The 19072-nt window shown below is 35.9% G+C and overlaps 2 protein-coding genes across 7 annotated transcripts in view; one reads left to right on the top strand and one right to left on the bottom strand.

Annotated features, from left to right (window-relative positions):
* The window catches only part of Dpr1 (defective proboscis extension response 1), a 337775-nt gene that overhangs the window by 308785 nt on the left and 9918 nt on the right, over positions 1–19072 (top strand). For 2 of the 6 annotated variants that reach the window (XM_071780144.1, XM_071780145.1), the window contains exon 4: positions 1084–1890. The exons of 1 other annotated variant lie outside the window; for it this stretch is intronic. In XM_071780144.1, coding sequence (XP_071636245.1) covers positions 1084–1724 — 641 coding nt within the window. In that variant the 3' untranslated portion in view covers positions 1725–1890. Of the gene's footprint in view, positions 1–1083; positions 1891–19072 lie in introns of those variants that run through there. 3 more of the 6 variants (XM_071780143.1, XM_071780141.1, XM_071780140.1) reach the window with 2 other exon arrangements.
* Positions 14738–18082, bottom strand: LOC139814122 (uncharacterized). The gene is made up of 3 exons (XM_071780154.1): positions 18003–18082; positions 16301–16383; positions 14738–15846 (listed from the first exon to the last, which is right to left on the bottom strand). Exons 2-3 carry the CDS (start codon positions 16341–16343, stop codon positions 15170–15172), a joined length of 720 nt encoding a protein of 239 aa, XP_071636255.1. The 5' UTR covers positions 16344–16383; positions 18003–18082; the 3' UTR covers positions 14738–15169.

Below are 19072 nucleotides of genomic sequence, written 5' to 3'. Positions count from 1 at the left end.
ATTTATTTACATTTTAATGCTTCTTTGCTCACAAAATAAGAAACGACTTATTATTTTATAAAAAATCTGAAAGAAAAAAAGACAATTGCGTGTGGAACTGAACCCCGGACGCTGCGGAATTCGGTCTTACAACAATCGTATGCACACGAGGCTGAAATTTTTTTTGTTCGTAGCTCTTAAATGGCTGGCCAATAGTCAATAATATTTTGGTTTTATGTTTACACTCACGAAATTCCCCTCTACAAACTTAATGTACAGTTCATATCCGCGTTCCGCAGCCTCCAAGTTTTCCTTGGAAGAAGAAGATGAAGAATTAATTCGCGTGATTAATTAATTCCCATGATTACCGACTCATGAGCATATCGAGACGGCGACTTTAACATTGCATCTTGAGGCTGGTCAATTTCACTCATCAATTTATTCATCAGTCTGTTGTTTTTTTAATTGGAAAGATGTGGAATAATACATCCGAATTGTCGATTTAACCGAAAGCGGTGCGAGATATCCAATATTGAATATATCAATTTACTAATGATAAATAATCGCGTGTTGTTAACATCGAAAGTCGTTCAAGGTGCAATTGTTATATTCCGATGATTAATGCGCGTGCAATCGTAATTAAATTTTTTTTGCAAGTATTTGCTATAACGAAGGGGTCTGGAAGAAGGAGGAAATATTAAAATCATTGGGCGCAATTAGAAGTATTAATTATGTTAAATTATGTACGCTTTATTAAAATTTAAATATGTTTATGTATTGTGTCAATGTAATGTATATTTGAACTCCGTGTATCGGTGATGCAAATTTTTTTATATTTTAATTTAATGGATCTTAGTTTAATTTAATGGATCTGCGAAATTTGTATTAAGTAGATGTATTACTTTAAAAGGGTTAAAAGAGACCAGTATATTAATATTTAATCCTGGATAGTATAATAATGTAGCATGCACACATATGAAGCTAAAATGTAATTCATTATATTGACGCATTGTTTATTACCCCGAAAGCAAATGATTAATCCTTATCAATAATAGTTTAATTAATGAAGTCTCTATACTTTTCGTGTCTTTACATTCTTTTAAGTGTCCGAGGATCTGGATCTTCCGTTGATATCTTCAGACATCACCCTAGAGGACCTAGCAGGCTATGAGCCAATTCATCGTCAGGTCCGTTTGCCCGTAGCAGCTACAGCCACATACATCGAACCTCCGCACGCTATACTCTGTCCTGACAATCATTTTTACCCTGAAGACATAATAGTGACGGCCATTTGTTGGACACTAGGAAAACGACCAACAAGCATGACCGTGTGCCAGGTGTACATGACACCTGAGCTAGCAAAAGCAGTAGAAAAGGAATTTAATACAATCTACTGTGATCAGATTTTGGTCTTTCTTGGCATGGCAGGACTGATGACTATCATCAAAAAGCTCGGATCCGACACGGATGCAAATCGTGAATACCTCACCAACACGTGCGAAACTGTTTGTGACAAAGTCGGGATGAGTAACATCTTCAAGTCGGGTTTGGTCACGCAGGAGCGATACGCGTCCTTCGTTAAATTTTTGGAGATTTGGCAGGACTGGATTGAACCAAGAGATGCACTTCGCAAAAGCCTCCTTAATGCCGCCCTACTAGAATGTCTGGAAGAATCTTCTTTGATTGTGAGAGTTGCGATAAATCAAGTAAAAGTAGTTTCTAATACATTTCGGCTTGGATACTAATTCTGGATGCCCTCATCTCTTAAAATAAAGCCATCTTCCGCCCGGATGCCATCTATTGCAAGCGAAGATCAGAATAAAATATTTATGTATTCTATATATGTTTATGTCAAATGACAAAATGAATTAGTATGTATAATTATGCATAAAATGCTTAATTAAGGAAAAACGATTAATCTTTAAATATATTATTTTTTTTTTCTTTTAAGTATTTTTTAAATATTTCTTTATAGGATTAGATATCTACATTTGGCCTCATTTCATCTCTTTCCAGGATAAAAAATTTTATTTTCGAATAGGGAGCATAATGTTCGAAGATATTTTCAACATGCATACATTAAATAAACGTAAAAAAATAAGATATATATTTTATAGACACATCGGATCATAACTAATTTTTTTGAAAAAATGTACAACGGTTACTGATTGCATTAGAGTTTAACTTAATGTACCGATTTCTTATTTTGATCTTTCATAGTTCATCCATCCGTCTCAACAACTATAATCATCGATCGAGCATTCGTTCGAAAATCGTCTATAACATACTACTTCGGTGCCGAAGAAAATTCGGACGGGTTATCGATTTCCCATAGAGTTTTACTGGCGCGAGACATGGTCGCTAAACAAAATAGAGCGCGAGCACTGATACGCAACAAGAATACGTGCCGCCACCGTGCTCGCTGTTACTCGCGGCCAAGCCAAGATCCTTTTGATTTATGGAATACTTGCAGCGAGTCAAGATCGTCTTGATTTATGGAACGTTTCAACAGCGGCCGCACGTACCCCGCGCGTAACACCGTCGACGTTTACACACGTCTCGAACCCAAAGTCGGTTATCGAGTAATAAAACACGTCTCAGTCGTGAAATTTCACAAAATAGCACCGCGAAACGCGAATAAAATCGATGTTATTATTCCTCTGTTGATCGAATACGGTGCATTCGAAAGCCATATTTGTACGTGCGGCAAGAAGGTTGAATGATGTCGAGGATTAAAGCCTCGTAGAAGAACATTAGGATTAGAATTTCATTTTTGTGCAGATGCCCAGAGAATGGAAGATAAATGATTATTAAATAATTTATATAGTATACCGTGCGGTATAGCGAAAAGTTTTTAATCTCTCTCGTATCTATGAAATGAAAAATCTGTGCGTTCTAAAATAATAACGGAGACCACTGAAAAGGTCCCGTTATATTGCAAAACCGTGCGAATAGTTTAAATATTACAAAATTTTGGCAGGATGTAATATCATGTCACAATTTTCCAACAAAATATACTTTCCCACGTGCTTGTTCAATAATTGTACAATAGTTAAATGAAAATCTGTACGAAAAATGTTTCAAAATCGCGCGAATAGTTTAAATATTACAAAAATATTCAGGGGGCGCAAAACCGCAACTGCACGCGTCTGTTTGCACGGAACAAAGCCAACAATATAACAACTGCGGCTGGCACGTAATGTTTCAGTAATTACTTGGGGAGCACCTCTGTAAGGAGCATACCTCCGCCGTTTTGTCGCTAACCATCGACCGCTGGCAGCAGTCGAGAACAAATACAGATAAAGTTCAGCCTGATTTTACTAGTTTGCAACATAATGCAGATCGAAAGTGTATAGGGTTACCACGTTAAATCCTTATATCGTAGAGCTAACGTCACGTGTTTCTGAAAGGTCTCAAGAGAAATATGCAAATATACCTTGGGTACGTATTCTTTAAATAACAAATAAGAAATTATCATAAATAGGAATGCCAATGAAAAAGAAGGCTATTCGTTAATAATAAAAACAGACTTTCGTATCTTTTAGACCGTTCGTCACATTTCTTAAATACCTTTATTGTCCGATCACTATGGATGACTTAGGGAGAGATTTGAAAGACGCCAATAAACTCCCAAATGCGGATTGATTCGTTTTCGATCATCCAACATTAACAGACGAGCTGCAGCAAGAAAGGCTGGGCCGTTCCAGTCGCATCGATTAAAGGCGGGGAACGTTCTATTTCAATTTCAAATATCGCGGATTGGCCAACGCTAGCTGGCCTGTTCGAATGTGAAACGATAATATCACATCGGCATGCCTTCCCGATGATCCGCAATTTGCATAATTCTCTCTGAGCGACTTAATTTCCGCGATCTTACTGCCGCGGAACGAAAATCTTCCCGCCAATACCGCGAGATTCCTCACGAAGATTATCGTTGTTGAAATTAGTGCCGGATTAGAGAGCTGTGCAATTATCGATCTCATGTTGCTTCAACTTTCAATATAATAATCAAAAGCGCTTTAGAGAGAGAGAGAGAGAGAGAGAGAGAGAGAGAGAGAGAGGGAGAGAGAGAGAATATAATGGCTCAGAAACATCTTTACAAAATGATATAAAATGACTTAGAATATGATAAAGAAATATATACGCAATTTAAATTTGAATAAAATTAAAAAAGATAATTTGGGGCTTGAGATTGCGTATAATAATGCTTGAGTATCGGAGAGCTTGGAGTTATTTAATTTATCTATCACCGCGTTGCACTGAAGATATATGGCTCAAAGTAGAGTCGAAACGTACGATTTTTAATTTATATTAAATTACTAATTAAATTTTACATAACTCACGTTAACTCATGCAATTAATCGCATTTGACTCTCAAAGCCCACTTTTCTTTGTTTTACTCGTTAATTTTAATACCGAGAATTTTTAATTAATTAATTATTTGAATTTTATCGTAATCAGAATTTCATTCATATATATAATAAAATTCTTGTATATAATTTATTTATAAAATATATAATAATTTCAAGACACCCAGTTAACTCCGGCGAAATCTCATGGGATACCGTTCCTAAATGAATTCGACGCTTACTCCAGAAATTAGATTACTTACGTGAATTATATTACTGGCGCTCGTTTCTATTATCATAAATCAACAATTGCAAAACATCTATTAAGCAGGCGAATGCAAATTCACGATTAAATCACCGGGTTATTTGACGTACAAACGTTATAACGTGCGGAGTCGACGTATCCATCTATTATACAGCACAGATTTTCGCAAGTCTCAAAGTGCATTAACGGCGCTTATTGGGATGAATGGGGGCTAGTGTTAATATCAGCGTAAATACAGACCTGCATATCGTAATCCCACGCTTACCATTTATGTTTGCCGTGTAAGCTCGGTAACGCACTATTACGAACATTACACGCGTAGCTTGGGGGGGTTCGATAATTCTTACGATTTTATTATTTAACGTTTATTCTTTCTAATTCTAATCGTGTAACCTAAGTAACTTTGGATAAAGAGGGCATTAGAGATATTACAGTATTTATTTTCTTTATAGTATTTTCAGGGTCTCTTTAACCATCTATTATTTCCTTCTTCTGGATCATTTTTTAGAGAATAATATTTGATGGAATTCCGACAATATTCAATTTAAATTTATCGAGATTATTTTTCTCTCTTTTATTTAAATTTTAATAAAGAATCCGTGTGTCCTCGTATTATATTTTTTGAAATGTATTTTTGCCGCTGTTTTATTTTTCTTGAAAAATTCTATAAAAGCGTAATTATAGAGATTACAGAAAAATATAGAGCCTAACTCTGAGAAAATAAACATTTTTAATTTATTCTATACGTTTTATATCGGTAGAACGCAATTTCAGTTTGCTATTCACGTTCATCGGCATTGGAATATCCCGTGCACATGTGCTCGGCACATGTGCAACATACCCAAAACAAACACATATATGAACGTAAAGGATACCGATTATCGCTGTAGAAGCGTCTACGTATATTTATGACCGAATTAACCCGCGGAAATACCAAGTGCGGCGGCATAAATGTGGCCTCATAAATACGGGCGGGAACGGGTTACGTTTATATAAAATCGCGGCGCGGGGCAACCGCCGGGGAGATCGGTCGTCGGCAATTTATGGACTTTTCATTTATAGCACTTGTAAAAATGCTGAACCGATCTAAATTGTGGTGGAGAGAACGTGAGTGTCGGCCGACGAAATAATCGATACCGTGCACCCCACCCTTTTGCCGCGGATACGTCCATTCTCGAAATATACAATATAATATAGATATCTTTCTTTAAGACTGCATTCGCTTTGGACGCTTTTATGCTGAAAGCATCACTCCATCTTTTTTCAACATGTAATGAGCAATAAAGATACACTGACGCTTTCAGCACAAAAGCGCCCAAAGCGAAGCTAAGAAACGCAGCCTAAGAAACGTGGAAAACGTGCACTCTGCAATTTTTGTACCACAGATTTTAATAGATATTTTTTAATTCAACGTTTTATTTTTTTCTAGTGGCAAACGCTACATTCCATGGCGTTCTAATACCAAAATTTATAACACTTTTTGTTTCACAATACACTATACGCAATACAGTGTCGCGTGTCAATAAAATAATGATTTATATACAAGCATATTGAAATATATACGAAGGTGCACGTGACAGAACAAGAGATTGCGTTTTTTAATTTTAATGAAATGCACAACGTAATCGCGTTTTGCGCTGGCGTATTTTTAATTTATGCACGAATACCAGACATACCGCACCATTTTATCATACATGAAGATGAAAAATAAATGAAAATTTGCTTTATTATAACATTACTTGTTAATGCAACGTACTTGAATTTTATTATCCTCGCTGCGCGGTTTCGCAATATATTTTTTAATTAAGATCGAAATCCAAACTGAGAAACGTGGAAATTGCTTTAAAATTTAACCGTAAATAATTTTTAAGGGGAAGAGAGCAGTTAAAAGATTTTAGAAAATTAAAATGTAAATAACTGATAAAACTTATAACTACGTAATATTAGATAAATTTTTAACTTACTTTTAAATAATCGGGAATTAATATTAAAAATCGAAATATTAATGCAATCAATCTATTTTACATTTATTGAGAATAACTCGGACCGAGAGTTTATTGCTGGAGCATCGTGAAAAAAATCTGCAACGAGACAGGCAAATGATATCGACGTTTTTATTTCTATCTTTTGTGAACATCATCAGTCAGAAATAAAGAGAAAATTGCTGCGGAAAAGCGAGACGCTGGATATCATATGCGCGGTAACTGGGACGTTGCGATAGATCGAATTATGTTTTACCCGTGCTAACCGCGATATACAGGCGACATGAGGATGCGTCCCGTCATGAAACAAACGAGATATCGTTACAATGGATAAATGGGGAAAATAGACGTCACGATCTTTAATGGGATCTTACAACGCCTGCACGTTATTGTGTAACGTTCATCTCACTTCCCCGCGAATGTATATTCCCCTAGAAATCTAAAGTAATACCCTCGGTTTCGTACTTTTGTTTCTACGATTTAGCTTCGTCGTAACGAATTACAGCGAAATTCACGCGGTGATTTCAAATGCGATTAGAAGTCTGAAAGATAGGAATATTACTTCAAAATTGTGCTCCAAATATTAAAGCGATACAAAAATCGCGAGCTCTGCAAACCTGAATTCAAAGTGATAAATGTTCGAACTGTTAAATTACGCCGTGCAAATGCACAAAGTTCCCTTCAAAATTGATAAAGTGTTTATCAATTTATACATACATAAGACTCATAACTCATGCAAATATATGTATTATGAATAATTAATTCTCTCTGAATTTTCGTGAAATTAACACAAATACGTGTATATTATATTTTGCGCATACAATATTTTCTTTTCATCAATTCTCTCTGCGCGTACATGGCGCAACTAATTTGTCACATTTAATTCATTTGGTTGAGTTCACATGAAAATAATTCATCCAGAGGTACTCGCATCGCAAATATTTACTCCTCCCCGACTTGTCAATACTGGCAGAATTAAATTCTCTCATATAATATTCCGCGCGGCGCTATTTTCTATTAATTCTTCAGTAAGATGAAATTTCAGAGTCTATTAACTCCAGAAGCCCCAAGATTAAGATTTATGATTTAGTGTAGTAAAAAGTTTATGTAACCTACAAGGATTTTAGCTGATATAAAAAAGAAATTCTTCTCCCTAACTTTAAACATGTTAGATATTGTAGCACTAAAAAGATGGATTGCATTAATTATAGTAACAAAATTACATTAATTAATTATATTGATTAGAATAACAGTATAAAATATATTATATTTAGATTATGTCTAGAAAATAATAAGATTTATATGTATATATGTTTTATTAATATCACGTTAAAAAATAATATAATTAGAACTTTATGAATTCAAAATTAAGACCGCAACTTCAAAATGTGTTTGTAAGATCTCGTGTTTCAATTATCGGCAATTCAATTAAATCATTATTGTTTTGCGACAACTTCAATTATTATTTTCCACTACGACGGAAGTCTCTAAGATTCAATCTCGGGTCTCTCGTCTCCGAAAAACGACGGCTTCGAGAGCTAGCTGGTTAATTCCGTAATATCAAGCATTCACCGTGACGGCGCGGTGGAGAGGCTAATTCTTGTCAATATTCCCTTCATTCGGGTGAATCCATTAAAAAGCCGAGCTATCGGCTCATGAGACGAAGAAGGTCTCGCCGATCGATTTTCTGTCGGACCCTCCTTTTTTTTCGTATCGGCGCCGTGACGATCGAGGTTCTTGAATCGGGTCAAGTGCACTTGCAGAGCGGCAAACTGCCAAACCGCGATCGCGGCGTTCGCGGCTGAAGATGAATCGGAGAAGCGCTCGTCTAGTTGGTCATTAGCATAGTCTATTACCGTCCTTTCTCTCCCTCTCTGTCTCGCTCTCTCGCTCTCTCAAGTAGGCTCCGCATTGCTCTCGAACGTACTCGCGGTACCAAAACCATAATTCGACCGGGAACTGATATATCCCGTTCGAACGCGATTCGGCGAGGGAAAATCGTCTTCTATTTATTCCATTTTCGAGATGAAGGAGAGGAGGGAATGGGGGGGGAGGGTACCTGATTGCTTTTCCGATATTTATTTCAGCAGTTTCCATTAATCATAGATAAAGATCCCCCGCGCGTGTGGTAAGCGGTAAAAGGAACCCGATGCCGCGATGTAGCCGTCGATTCGTACAAAGCGTCGGGATTCTCTCTCGCAAGAATCTCGCTTTTAGCGCAAAAAAAAAAAAGAACACGGGTCCAGTTTGAAGAGCTGGTGATGTTTCGAGAACAATTCCGCGCGATGAATTGTTTCAACTGAAGCATATCACACTGCAACCAGTGTAATTGATCGTTTAAAACCGCTTTATACACGCCGACCTGTAACATAAAATTAAATTAACGACAACATTGCTGTAACATGGTTGCGGAGTCACGCGGTTTCCCCCAAAATTAAAAGCAGAATTAACAGAGCTGGTTTCCGATCAAGCTCCAAATCAGTGTTAGCCAGTCATTTTCGAACTCAATAATCAACAGATTTTCGAGTGAAATAGAACATACAGAATGGAAGCAAAATTAATTTTAATTTTACGTTTCTATCTAATTTTTGTATAATTATCTTTATTAGGTATTATAATTTTTCGTGTCAAATTTTAGTTTGCCCAAATAAAATTAAATAAAAAATTGAAATTAAAATTGAAATTAAAAATAAAATTGAAATACATTACATTATATATATATATATAAAAATTGAATTTTAATTTTTTAGTATCTCAGTATTTCTTAAAAATGCTTAAAAGCAGGTATTCTCGGCGACAGTATAAAGTACTCAATATCGCAACTTCGCGTAACTCGTTCTTTACACCGTCGCGAGTCTTTATTCGCGTGTGCACGAACATTATCACGAATTTATCATTCTTCCTTCGTCCAGCAACGATCCCCGGTATCTAAACGACTCGTTGCACCGCCGAGATACACAATTATCTAAAGTAATTGTGCCAAGCCCCGCTTAAGCCGCGATTGTCGTATCGCGCGTTTAATTCACGTTTCTCTTATCACGCACCTAGCGCACGAATTTTCTGCAGATGAATCCGAATGCGTTTTCGACGCCCGCGTCGTTTTGTTTACCGCACTCAGGCGTATTAATGCGCCGTAATTCCGCGGTGTAATTATTGTCGGCGATAAATCGCGCGGAGAGCGGCGCGGGCGTGCAAATCTATCATCGACTGGAAATAAAATTCCACTCCGTATATTACATTCGGCGAAACAAAATATAATCGACGAAATGATTTATGACATCGCGAAATATTACGGTTACAGCAGTTCTTTCGGAGAACGTCGCGATTGTGACGAATAATGTTGTTTCTAACGCAATTATTATTATGCTGATTACTTAAAAACTTGGCAATGGATATTATTACGAAAGACACTGTAGAAAGTATATTATTCCATTAATAAAGTCTCAATATAAGTCGTCTTTCTCTGGTGACGCTTGCTGTCGTGTTCCGACCGAATTGATAAAATTTAGACAAAATAAAACTGTGAATATTTTACGCTGAAAAAATATTTCCTCGACCGGAACGTCAAATTCCAGCGAGCTAGCGCAGTTTCAACAAAATATGCCACGGTACGGTGAGAAAAAATCTGAACGAGCCGCGAGCCGTTGAGCCAGGCAAAATATCCGTCATCATTCCCTCGGGAATTGTAAAAGTTTCGCGCGTGCGGGCGTGCGCAACACCGCTCGCCCCCTCCGCCTCTCCAATCGAGTTTATTTATTTTTTCGAATTAATTGATTTTCATAAAGCGCGAGCATTATTTGCTCGCGGGCATCGGAAGGGCCGCGCGAATGCGGCGCGCACGTTCGGCCAATATTTGCGAGAAGTGCGTCGCGCGCGATGCCCGCGATTAAACGCGAAACGTATTTCGCGCATCGTCGCACAATATTTGATCGCGCCGTTGCGAGAACGCTGTCCGATTACGGTTTTGAGTAGAGAGACGATGTCGCCGAAGGAATATGGGTTCACCGGTGAGCGGACTCAACGTGCCGGCGGACTGATACGTTTAAGGACCGCACTACTGTCTGTCAGTCGTTGCCACTGCAAACGTACACTCTCGTAACGTTAGCGCAAACTCCTATGACGGATGTAAGTCATGTAACCCAGTTTCAGGCGGCGCTACGCCGAGTTGCTTAAGTGTCTAGTTGCCGTTTTGGCCATGCGGTCGTAACTTTCGCAGTGGGATATTCCAGAGTTCTACTTAAACATCGTCATCTCACTTATCCCACGTCGTCCCAGTTTACCGGAATTCATTAGCGATTACGTGAAAGTGGATCGTCTTATACGAGTGATTCTTTCTCTCGAATGAAATTTCTGCGAGAACATGCCGCGAGATAAACAACGCCTACGTTATATTTCTATGTAATTTTGTTATCATTTGCGGCTTATTACGTTAGTCGATATCTCTGTTATATTATGTACCATCTCTTCGGTGAAAATACGAAAGAGTTTTCCTATTCCTCTACCGATGCATAGATTGGATACGTTCTATTATATTCCCCGCGCGTAATTCCCCAACATTCTCGAGGCCATGTCCTATTCATCGTCGACGCAAAGGTATCTTCGTCCGGCGGATCATGAAAAATGTAGAGGCGTACATTCAAATACGGATCCCGACAGTCGCGACAACGCGGGATGATTTCCTTCGAGACGGCCGGATTCCTTTAAACCCTTTGTTACCCGCAAGCCACGCTTATTCCTCGCTTATTCCTTCTCGCTTTAACAATCGCGATCGTGCATCTTTTACGAGGGCGCTGGGAATCCTCCTTTCGAGCGAAGTAATAACGCGTGCCGTGAAGAATTAGGCTGTTTCTCCCCCCGGAAATGCGTGTAAAAAATGCGAGGGGGGGAGGCTTATACGTTTCCTCGCGGAGCGCGCGGACGAAAGAAATTGCTGGAATCGTAAAGTTTCTCTCGGTTTTCCGTTCCTGCTCACGGACAAAGCATTCCGTTTTCCTTTACGGTATTTCTCAGAATTAAAAATCTAATTCCGTTAGAAAAGTAAAAAGAAAGAGCATTGCACCCTTAAGAAGATAAAAGAAATAAGATCGCGAAGAAGTTTTTTCCGAATTTTATTTCACGAGGTTTCTTTAATGTGTTGCAGAGCTTCGTTAAAGCCCGATTTAGCTCATCATATTTTACAATTTACTTTTCGACACGCATGCATTTATATACATTTTAATTATTTTACATTTCACACTTATTATCTATTAGATGAACCTTGAAAATATTTTTTTAAATTTTCGATGAAAGCGTATTAATATAAAGCAACACAAATTTTACGATCTTGTTTATAGGATTATCTTAAATAAAAAATTATAAAAAGCTGATGAGTCATACATTTTAAAGAACTATATACGTGCGCGCACGCGCGACAACAGCTATTTATGTTATACATATAAAAGCTGGGAAAATATATTCTTTTAGGAGAAATCTTATTTTCTCGACACGTCTTATCATCAATACCCCTCGTTTTTTAAAGCGAAAAAGAGGCAAAAAAACCATACGTGTGAATAATGTATCTAAAAGGGGGGTCCGGTCGATGCTCGCAATGGCGGGTTGCTCCCTATACGCGTTCTGAATCGCAAACGTGCCAGTACCTGACACAAACCCCGGAAATTTTTCGGTCGATCGAGCCACGCGCGTTAATTACGCGGCGCTCCGTGCGCGAAAGATTACAGGGGGGTTTTCGAGCGGCGGCAGCGGGGACCGAACGGTGGAAATTTCGCGGTGTGTTTCGACAGCCGGGGATCTTTCCGGTTGTTTCAGCAGCAACCGCCCGGGTGCCGTTACCACCGTAATTTTCCGTGGCGCGGCCGACCGCCTCGGTGCAACCAATTTCAACACCGCATTACCCTTCCGCGGTTATCTCGCCATTTGCAACGACCCCCCGACGAATCAGAAATCGGCAGCTTCGGAGATTTCAGAGGGTCGATTCCATCTGATTCGATGGCCGGCCGCGAAAGCCGTTCATTCAATTACATCGCGATCGGGCGGTGAGATAGTAATTGGCAAGAAGTGGCAGACATTCCAAAGAATGTAATTCTAATTTCTGAGATATCTTTAAAAAATGACAGATTTCCTAGAATATTTGAAATTGTAACTTTTTTTAGCTCGAATCGTGCAATCGAAGAATATTTTAAACAAAAATCGGCAAGACATCGAGAGAATATTAGAGGAGATTATTAATAAATTAAAACTCCAAATGATGCAACCCAAAAACTTTATACAATTAGAATTTTTCTATTTTCTGCTTATGAAACAAGATTACAATTTAAAAGAATGAGTCAATTATTGTTATAATTCGGTCTTAATCTTTGCAAATGATCATACAGCTTACAATTAGAAATGCACACAACAATGCAAAGATGATATATAGTTCTGTTTCTTAAAGAATTTTTTAAATAAAACTTATTAACTTTTTCTTATATATGCGCGCATTTACCTACAGTTTAATTATATTTTAACAAATTTTCTTTTACATTTAGTAGCGCAGACAATTCTTTTCATTGTACAAAGCGTTAATATGCTATTCTTATTGGTAAAAATAACGAAGCAATTTAAATTAGGTTGAACTTTGCTAATATAGATGCATAGTTTTATATAACATTTTCTCATAATACTAACGAGAGAAATATAACATAATATCCACCAGTATTTTAAAGCAGCTTCAAGGAGAAATATTGTCGTTATTAAGATTCTTACGGAAGCTGTCATCATTAAGTTGCAACATCCGGAATGCAAAGCGTAATGTACCGTCTTTGGACAATCAGAATACGGCATTAAGCGCGAGTTGAAGTAGCTCCTATACCGTTGTAGACCAAATGCTTTATTCAGCAACGTGTATATTAAAAAGAATCGTACTCAAAGACTTGTTATATTTGCTCTACAATTAAATTATTTGAAGTATAAATAAAATACTTTCAGTTTGCATTACTTTATAATACTCTATAATACGATCACTTCAATAGAGATATTATAATTGCACTTTTTATTAGCGTAAACTAATAGCGTGTTTAATTAGATTTATTACAACATATTTGAAAACACTGCAGTTTTTAATGATTTTATGTATTTCATTACAAATTATTATTAATGTACAATATTTGTAATTCTATTATTCTGTTTGATCGACAATGTGGAAATACTTTTTTTCATTCTATTAAGAACAAAGGAAAGCACTATATGCGATCCAATTTTTGAAATCCGTTGGAAACTAGAAAACGCGACAAAAAGAAAATCCCTCGTGAATCCGTCTAGCAATCTCATCGGGAATAAGATCGCCTTCAGAAGCATATTCGTGGTATCGTGGTCAAATCTAATTTTTATGAACGTATCTTCGTGCTAGGAACGCAAACTTATTTATCTAACCTGTCTAGGAGTCTTAAAGATATTCTTACGAAATCTTGAATCGTAATATAATCCAGGATTGCACATCTTTTTTCAATTTATTAAAAATCTTTTAATTTCAAGTTGCAATAAACTTTAAACTCTCTATATTAGCTTACATTTATCTATAAAATTTTAATATGTTTTGCGTTTGCGATGTAAAACTTGTGCAAAGTTACTTTGTAAACATTTGAATAATATTGAATGTAAATTAAAGTACATATTTATTCTATTTAATCAAATATTAGAAAAGACTATTTATTTCATACTTGCGTGTCGCGCGCGTGTAATGAGAAAATTTAACTTTAACTGTATTACGTTAACCGTTGTACATTTTTTCAAAAATATTAGTTATGATATGTCTATAAAATATATATCTTATTTCTTTGTGTTTATTTAATGTAGGCACGTTGAAAATATCTTCGAACATTATGCTCCCTATTCGAAAATAAAATTTTTTATCCTGGAAATTTAAGAGATGAAATGAGGCCAAATATAGATATATTTAATCCTATAAAAAAATATTTGAAAAATACTTAAAAGAAGAAAAAATAGAATATATTTAATATATTAAAGAATATATTAAAGATTAATAGGTTTTCCTTAATTAAACATTTTATGCATAATTATAGACATTAATTTATTTTGTCATTTGACATAAACATATATAGAATACATAAATATCTTATTCCGATTTTCATCATCCATGAAATAAAAACGCCATAAAAAAGTTTAAATAAAAATATCATGTATTAAAAAATATTACTACTCTACATGTCTTATGGTTCTATTTTACTTATTTTTCTCTTTTGTAAATAATATTTACTTAATCAACGGGCTCATTGCTTAGATAAATATTAATCCACTAAAATGCATGGTAAAATTTAATCCTCTGTAATGCACTTGATATTAAAATTGTCTAAATAATGTTATTAATCTATCGTATCTTCATGATATTCCAAATTGAACAAAACCTCATCTATGTGTAGAAGATTATACTTCTCAAAAAATGTAAAAGATAATAATATTTTTACTAGATTTGGAGACGTAATATTTTTATTTCGCAAAAATTACTATCATCGTTAATGTGTCATATCTTCAAAATCTTGTGCGTAACTCGTCTATAGCTCTTCTGAAATCCGTTTGCGATAGCCTGGCGGAAGATGGTTTTATTTTAAGAGATGAGGGCATCCAAAACTAATACATGATCCAGGCCGAAATGTATTAGAAACTTTTTTTACTTGATTTATCGCAACTCTCACAAACAAAGAAGATTCTTCCGGATGTTCTAGTAGGGCGGCATCAAGGAGGCTTTTGCGGAGTGCATCTCTTGGTTCAATCCAGTCCTGCCAAATCTCCAAAATTTTAACGAAGGACGTGAATCGCTCCTGCGAAACAGAACACGACGTGAAGATGTTTATCATTCCCATTCCGACTATGTTACAAACAGTTTGCCACGTGTTGGTGAGGTATTCACGATTTGCATCTGTGTCGGATCCGAGCTTTTTGATGATAGTCATCAGTCCTGCCATGCCAAGAAAGACCAAAATCTGATCACAGTAGATTGTATCAAATTCCTTCTCTACTGCTTTTGCTAGCTTAGGTGTCATGTGCACCTGGGACACGGGCATGCTTGTTGGTCGTTTTCCTAGTGTCCAACAAATGGCCGTCACTATTATGTCTTCAGGGTAAAAACGATTGTCAGGACAGAGTATAGCGTGCGGAGGTTCAATGTATGTGGCTGTATCTGCTACGGGCAAACGGACCTGGCGATGAATTGGCTCATAGCCTAGGTCCTCTAGGATGATGTCTGAAGATATCAACGGAAGATCCAGATCCTCGCACACTTAAAAGAATGTAAAGACACGAAAAGTATAGAGACTTCATTAATTAAACTATTATTGATAAGGATTAATCATTTGCTTTCGGGGATCGTAATAAACAATGCGTCAATATAATGAATTACATTTTAGCTTCATATGTGCATGCGAATGCAATAGATTATTATACTATCCAGGATCAAATATTAATACTGGTCTCTTTTAGCCCTTTTTAAAGTAATACATCTACTTAATACAAGTTTCGCAGATCCATTAAATTAAAATATAAAAAAATTTGCATCACTGATACGAAGTTCAAATATACATTACATTGACATAATACATAAACATATTCAAATTGTAATAAAGCGTACATAATTGAACATAATTAATATTTCAATAAATAATATTACGTGTATAAAATAATTAGTAGCGATTACTTAATTTATTAATAAATAAAATAATAAACAAATTACTCACACATTCCTTGATTGCCTCTAATTACGCCCAATGATTCTAACATTTCCTCCTCCTTCCAGGCCCCTTCGTTATAGCAAACAATACTAGTAAAAAAAAATTTTTTTTTAATTACGATTGCACGCGCATTAATCATCGGAATATGACAATTGCACCTTGAACGACTTTCGATGTTAACAACACGCGATTATATTATTTATCATTAGTAAATTGATATATTGATATCTCGCACCGCTTTCAGTCATTTAAATCACTTAAATCGACAATTCGGATGTATTATTCCACATCTTTTCAATTAAAAAACAACAGACTGATGAATAAATTGAGTGAAATTGATTAGCATCAAGATACAATGTTAAAGTCGCCGTCTCGATATGTTCACGAGTCGGTAATCATATGGGAATTAATTAATCCCGCGAATTAATTCTTCGTCTTCTTCTTCCAAGGAGAACTTGGAGGCTGCGGAACGTGGATATGAACTATACATTAAGTTTGTAGAGGGGAATTCCGTGAGTGTATACCTAAAACTAAAATATTATTGACTATTGGCCAGCCATTTAAGAGCTACGAACAAAAAAAATTTCAGCCTCGTGTGCATACGATTGTTGTAAGACCGAAGTCCGCAGCGTCCGGGTTCAGTTCCACACGCAATTGTCTTTTTTTCTTTCAAATTTTTTATAAAATAATAAGTCTTTTCTTATTTTGTGAGCAAAGAAGCATTAAAATGTAAATGAATTTTTAAATAGTCAAAATTACTGACTTTTTATACAGTATAAGTTTGATTAGAAGTATATTAATTAATAACTAAATTTTTCATATACGTAATATAAGGGAAAGTTTGTTGTTAATTAATATACTATATTTATCTACCAAATTCTTAATGTCATATTGTATGAAAAGTCAATAATTTTGACTATTAAAAAATTTTTCCTTTTTAGTTAAGAGGATCCTATAGCAAACATAGGCTTAGAAAAAGATAGACGGGGCGTAAGCCTAGATGATAGCGCGGCAATAAGGGGAAATAACGGCTGAAACTCGACAAACTTCGGTTAGACTCGAGAATATTCGAACGCTCGACAGCACATGGCCATAGTATACTGTGACACGGATATGCATTTGCTTTGGTGTGCATCGGCAGCATGTGGAGGGGATGCATGCGCTGCCACCATTTCTAGACTTTTCTAGGCTTTGAATCTTAATTCCATTTGCACGATATTGTACCTACATGTTGTCCCTAATGCCGATCTATTTCATTTTGTATATATAAACTGCACTATTTTGTATTAAGCAAATATTGTCATTAGGTGATAGCTGTATGTGCAAAAAAAATAAAATTTTTAATTCTTTTTCCATTTTTGATATAAACTCGTGTGGCACTAGATTTTTGTGCATATACTTTAATTCTGTAAAGCCAATTCAAAGATTTCTTCTAATAAAAAAATGTCATAATTACTGCCACTATAGGATCCCCTTAAACAGTACTCATGCACTTGAGCTGCGGTCCACTTGACGCTACAAATGCTTCGAAGCATTCCTCTTCTCTTTTCTTTCAATGAAAAAAGGAGAAGAACGCTCCAAAGCATTTCAAGTGGACCGCAGCCTTGATTCGATTTGACCATTGCAATGTTAAAAGCGAATATACTAATAATAAAAATTCGAATGATGTAATACTAATCAAAATTAATGATAGCATTTGGAATCTTACTTGTTGCAATTGTGTTTTGAGAAATAATACGATGACAATACAGTAGGGGTACCCACTCGCTCGAGTCACGTTGCACGAATGATCCAGTGCAGTCAAACCACGTGCGCGGGTCCTCGGGCTCGAAATCGCACCATTTTAGTGCAGTGTTGCCAACTCGCTTATAGAATAAATCTCTGGGTAGCGATCATGTAACTTTTTCCCTAGAGCGGAAACGTGAAAAGTGAAAAATTTCATGTAACTATTTCTTTCTATTGGTATTGAATAGAAAGAGATAAACTTTTCACTTTTCACGTTCCGTCCTAGGGGAAAAGATACATGATCGATCCCCAGGAACTCAAATCGGAATTCAAAAACCTCAGAAATTTCCAATTATTTACCAGAAAATCTAAAAATCTCTATTTTTGTTTAAGGCAGAACTTTAAAGGATAAATCGATTAATCGGAAGGATTTTGTTCACTAGCATCTCGATAATTTACTTTGATCCAAAATTTGTCGTGTCTTGCGTTTCTTCCCATTAGTGATGCCTGATTCTTAATCGATTCATCGAGAACCAATTCGTTTTTATAATAAAAAGTTGATTCTTTACCGATTCTTAAAATATCGATTCACCTCGTTGAATCGATTATTTTCAATTTGGATCGAGGGGATCAACGTTATGTTTTTCACCAGTAAAGCTAATGCTAAATTTCAGCAAAAGTGTGCAAAACAAGTTTTGGGATCAATTTAAAAATGTAAACCTTTATAGCCTATAAAGCCTATATATTGCATAGTATAAAATTTATTAATAAACAAAGTCTGGCTCGTGTTTGCAAAGCAGCTAGAGAAAGGATGCGGGACAAAAAAATTTATTACTGATATACACATACACATGTTTCATATCATATACACATAATTATTGTCAGATACTGATTTAAAACTTTGATTTAAATCTTACAACATTGCTCCCTATTCGAAAATAAAATCATTAATCCGGAAAGATATAAAACGAGGCCAAATGTAGATATCTAATCCTATAAAATAATATTTAAAAAATATTTAAAAAAATATTTATAAAAAAACCTAGAGTAATA

This window comes from Temnothorax longispinosus, chromosome 6 (genome assembly GCF_030848805.1).
Source record: "Temnothorax longispinosus isolate EJ_2023e chromosome 6, Tlon_JGU_v1, whole genome shotgun sequence".
Lineage (NCBI taxonomy): Eukaryota > Metazoa > Arthropoda > Insecta > Hymenoptera > Formicidae > Temnothorax > Temnothorax longispinosus.
The sequence above is the reverse complement of the archived record's forward strand: the minus strand, read 5'-3'. Positions and strand labels throughout refer to the sequence as shown.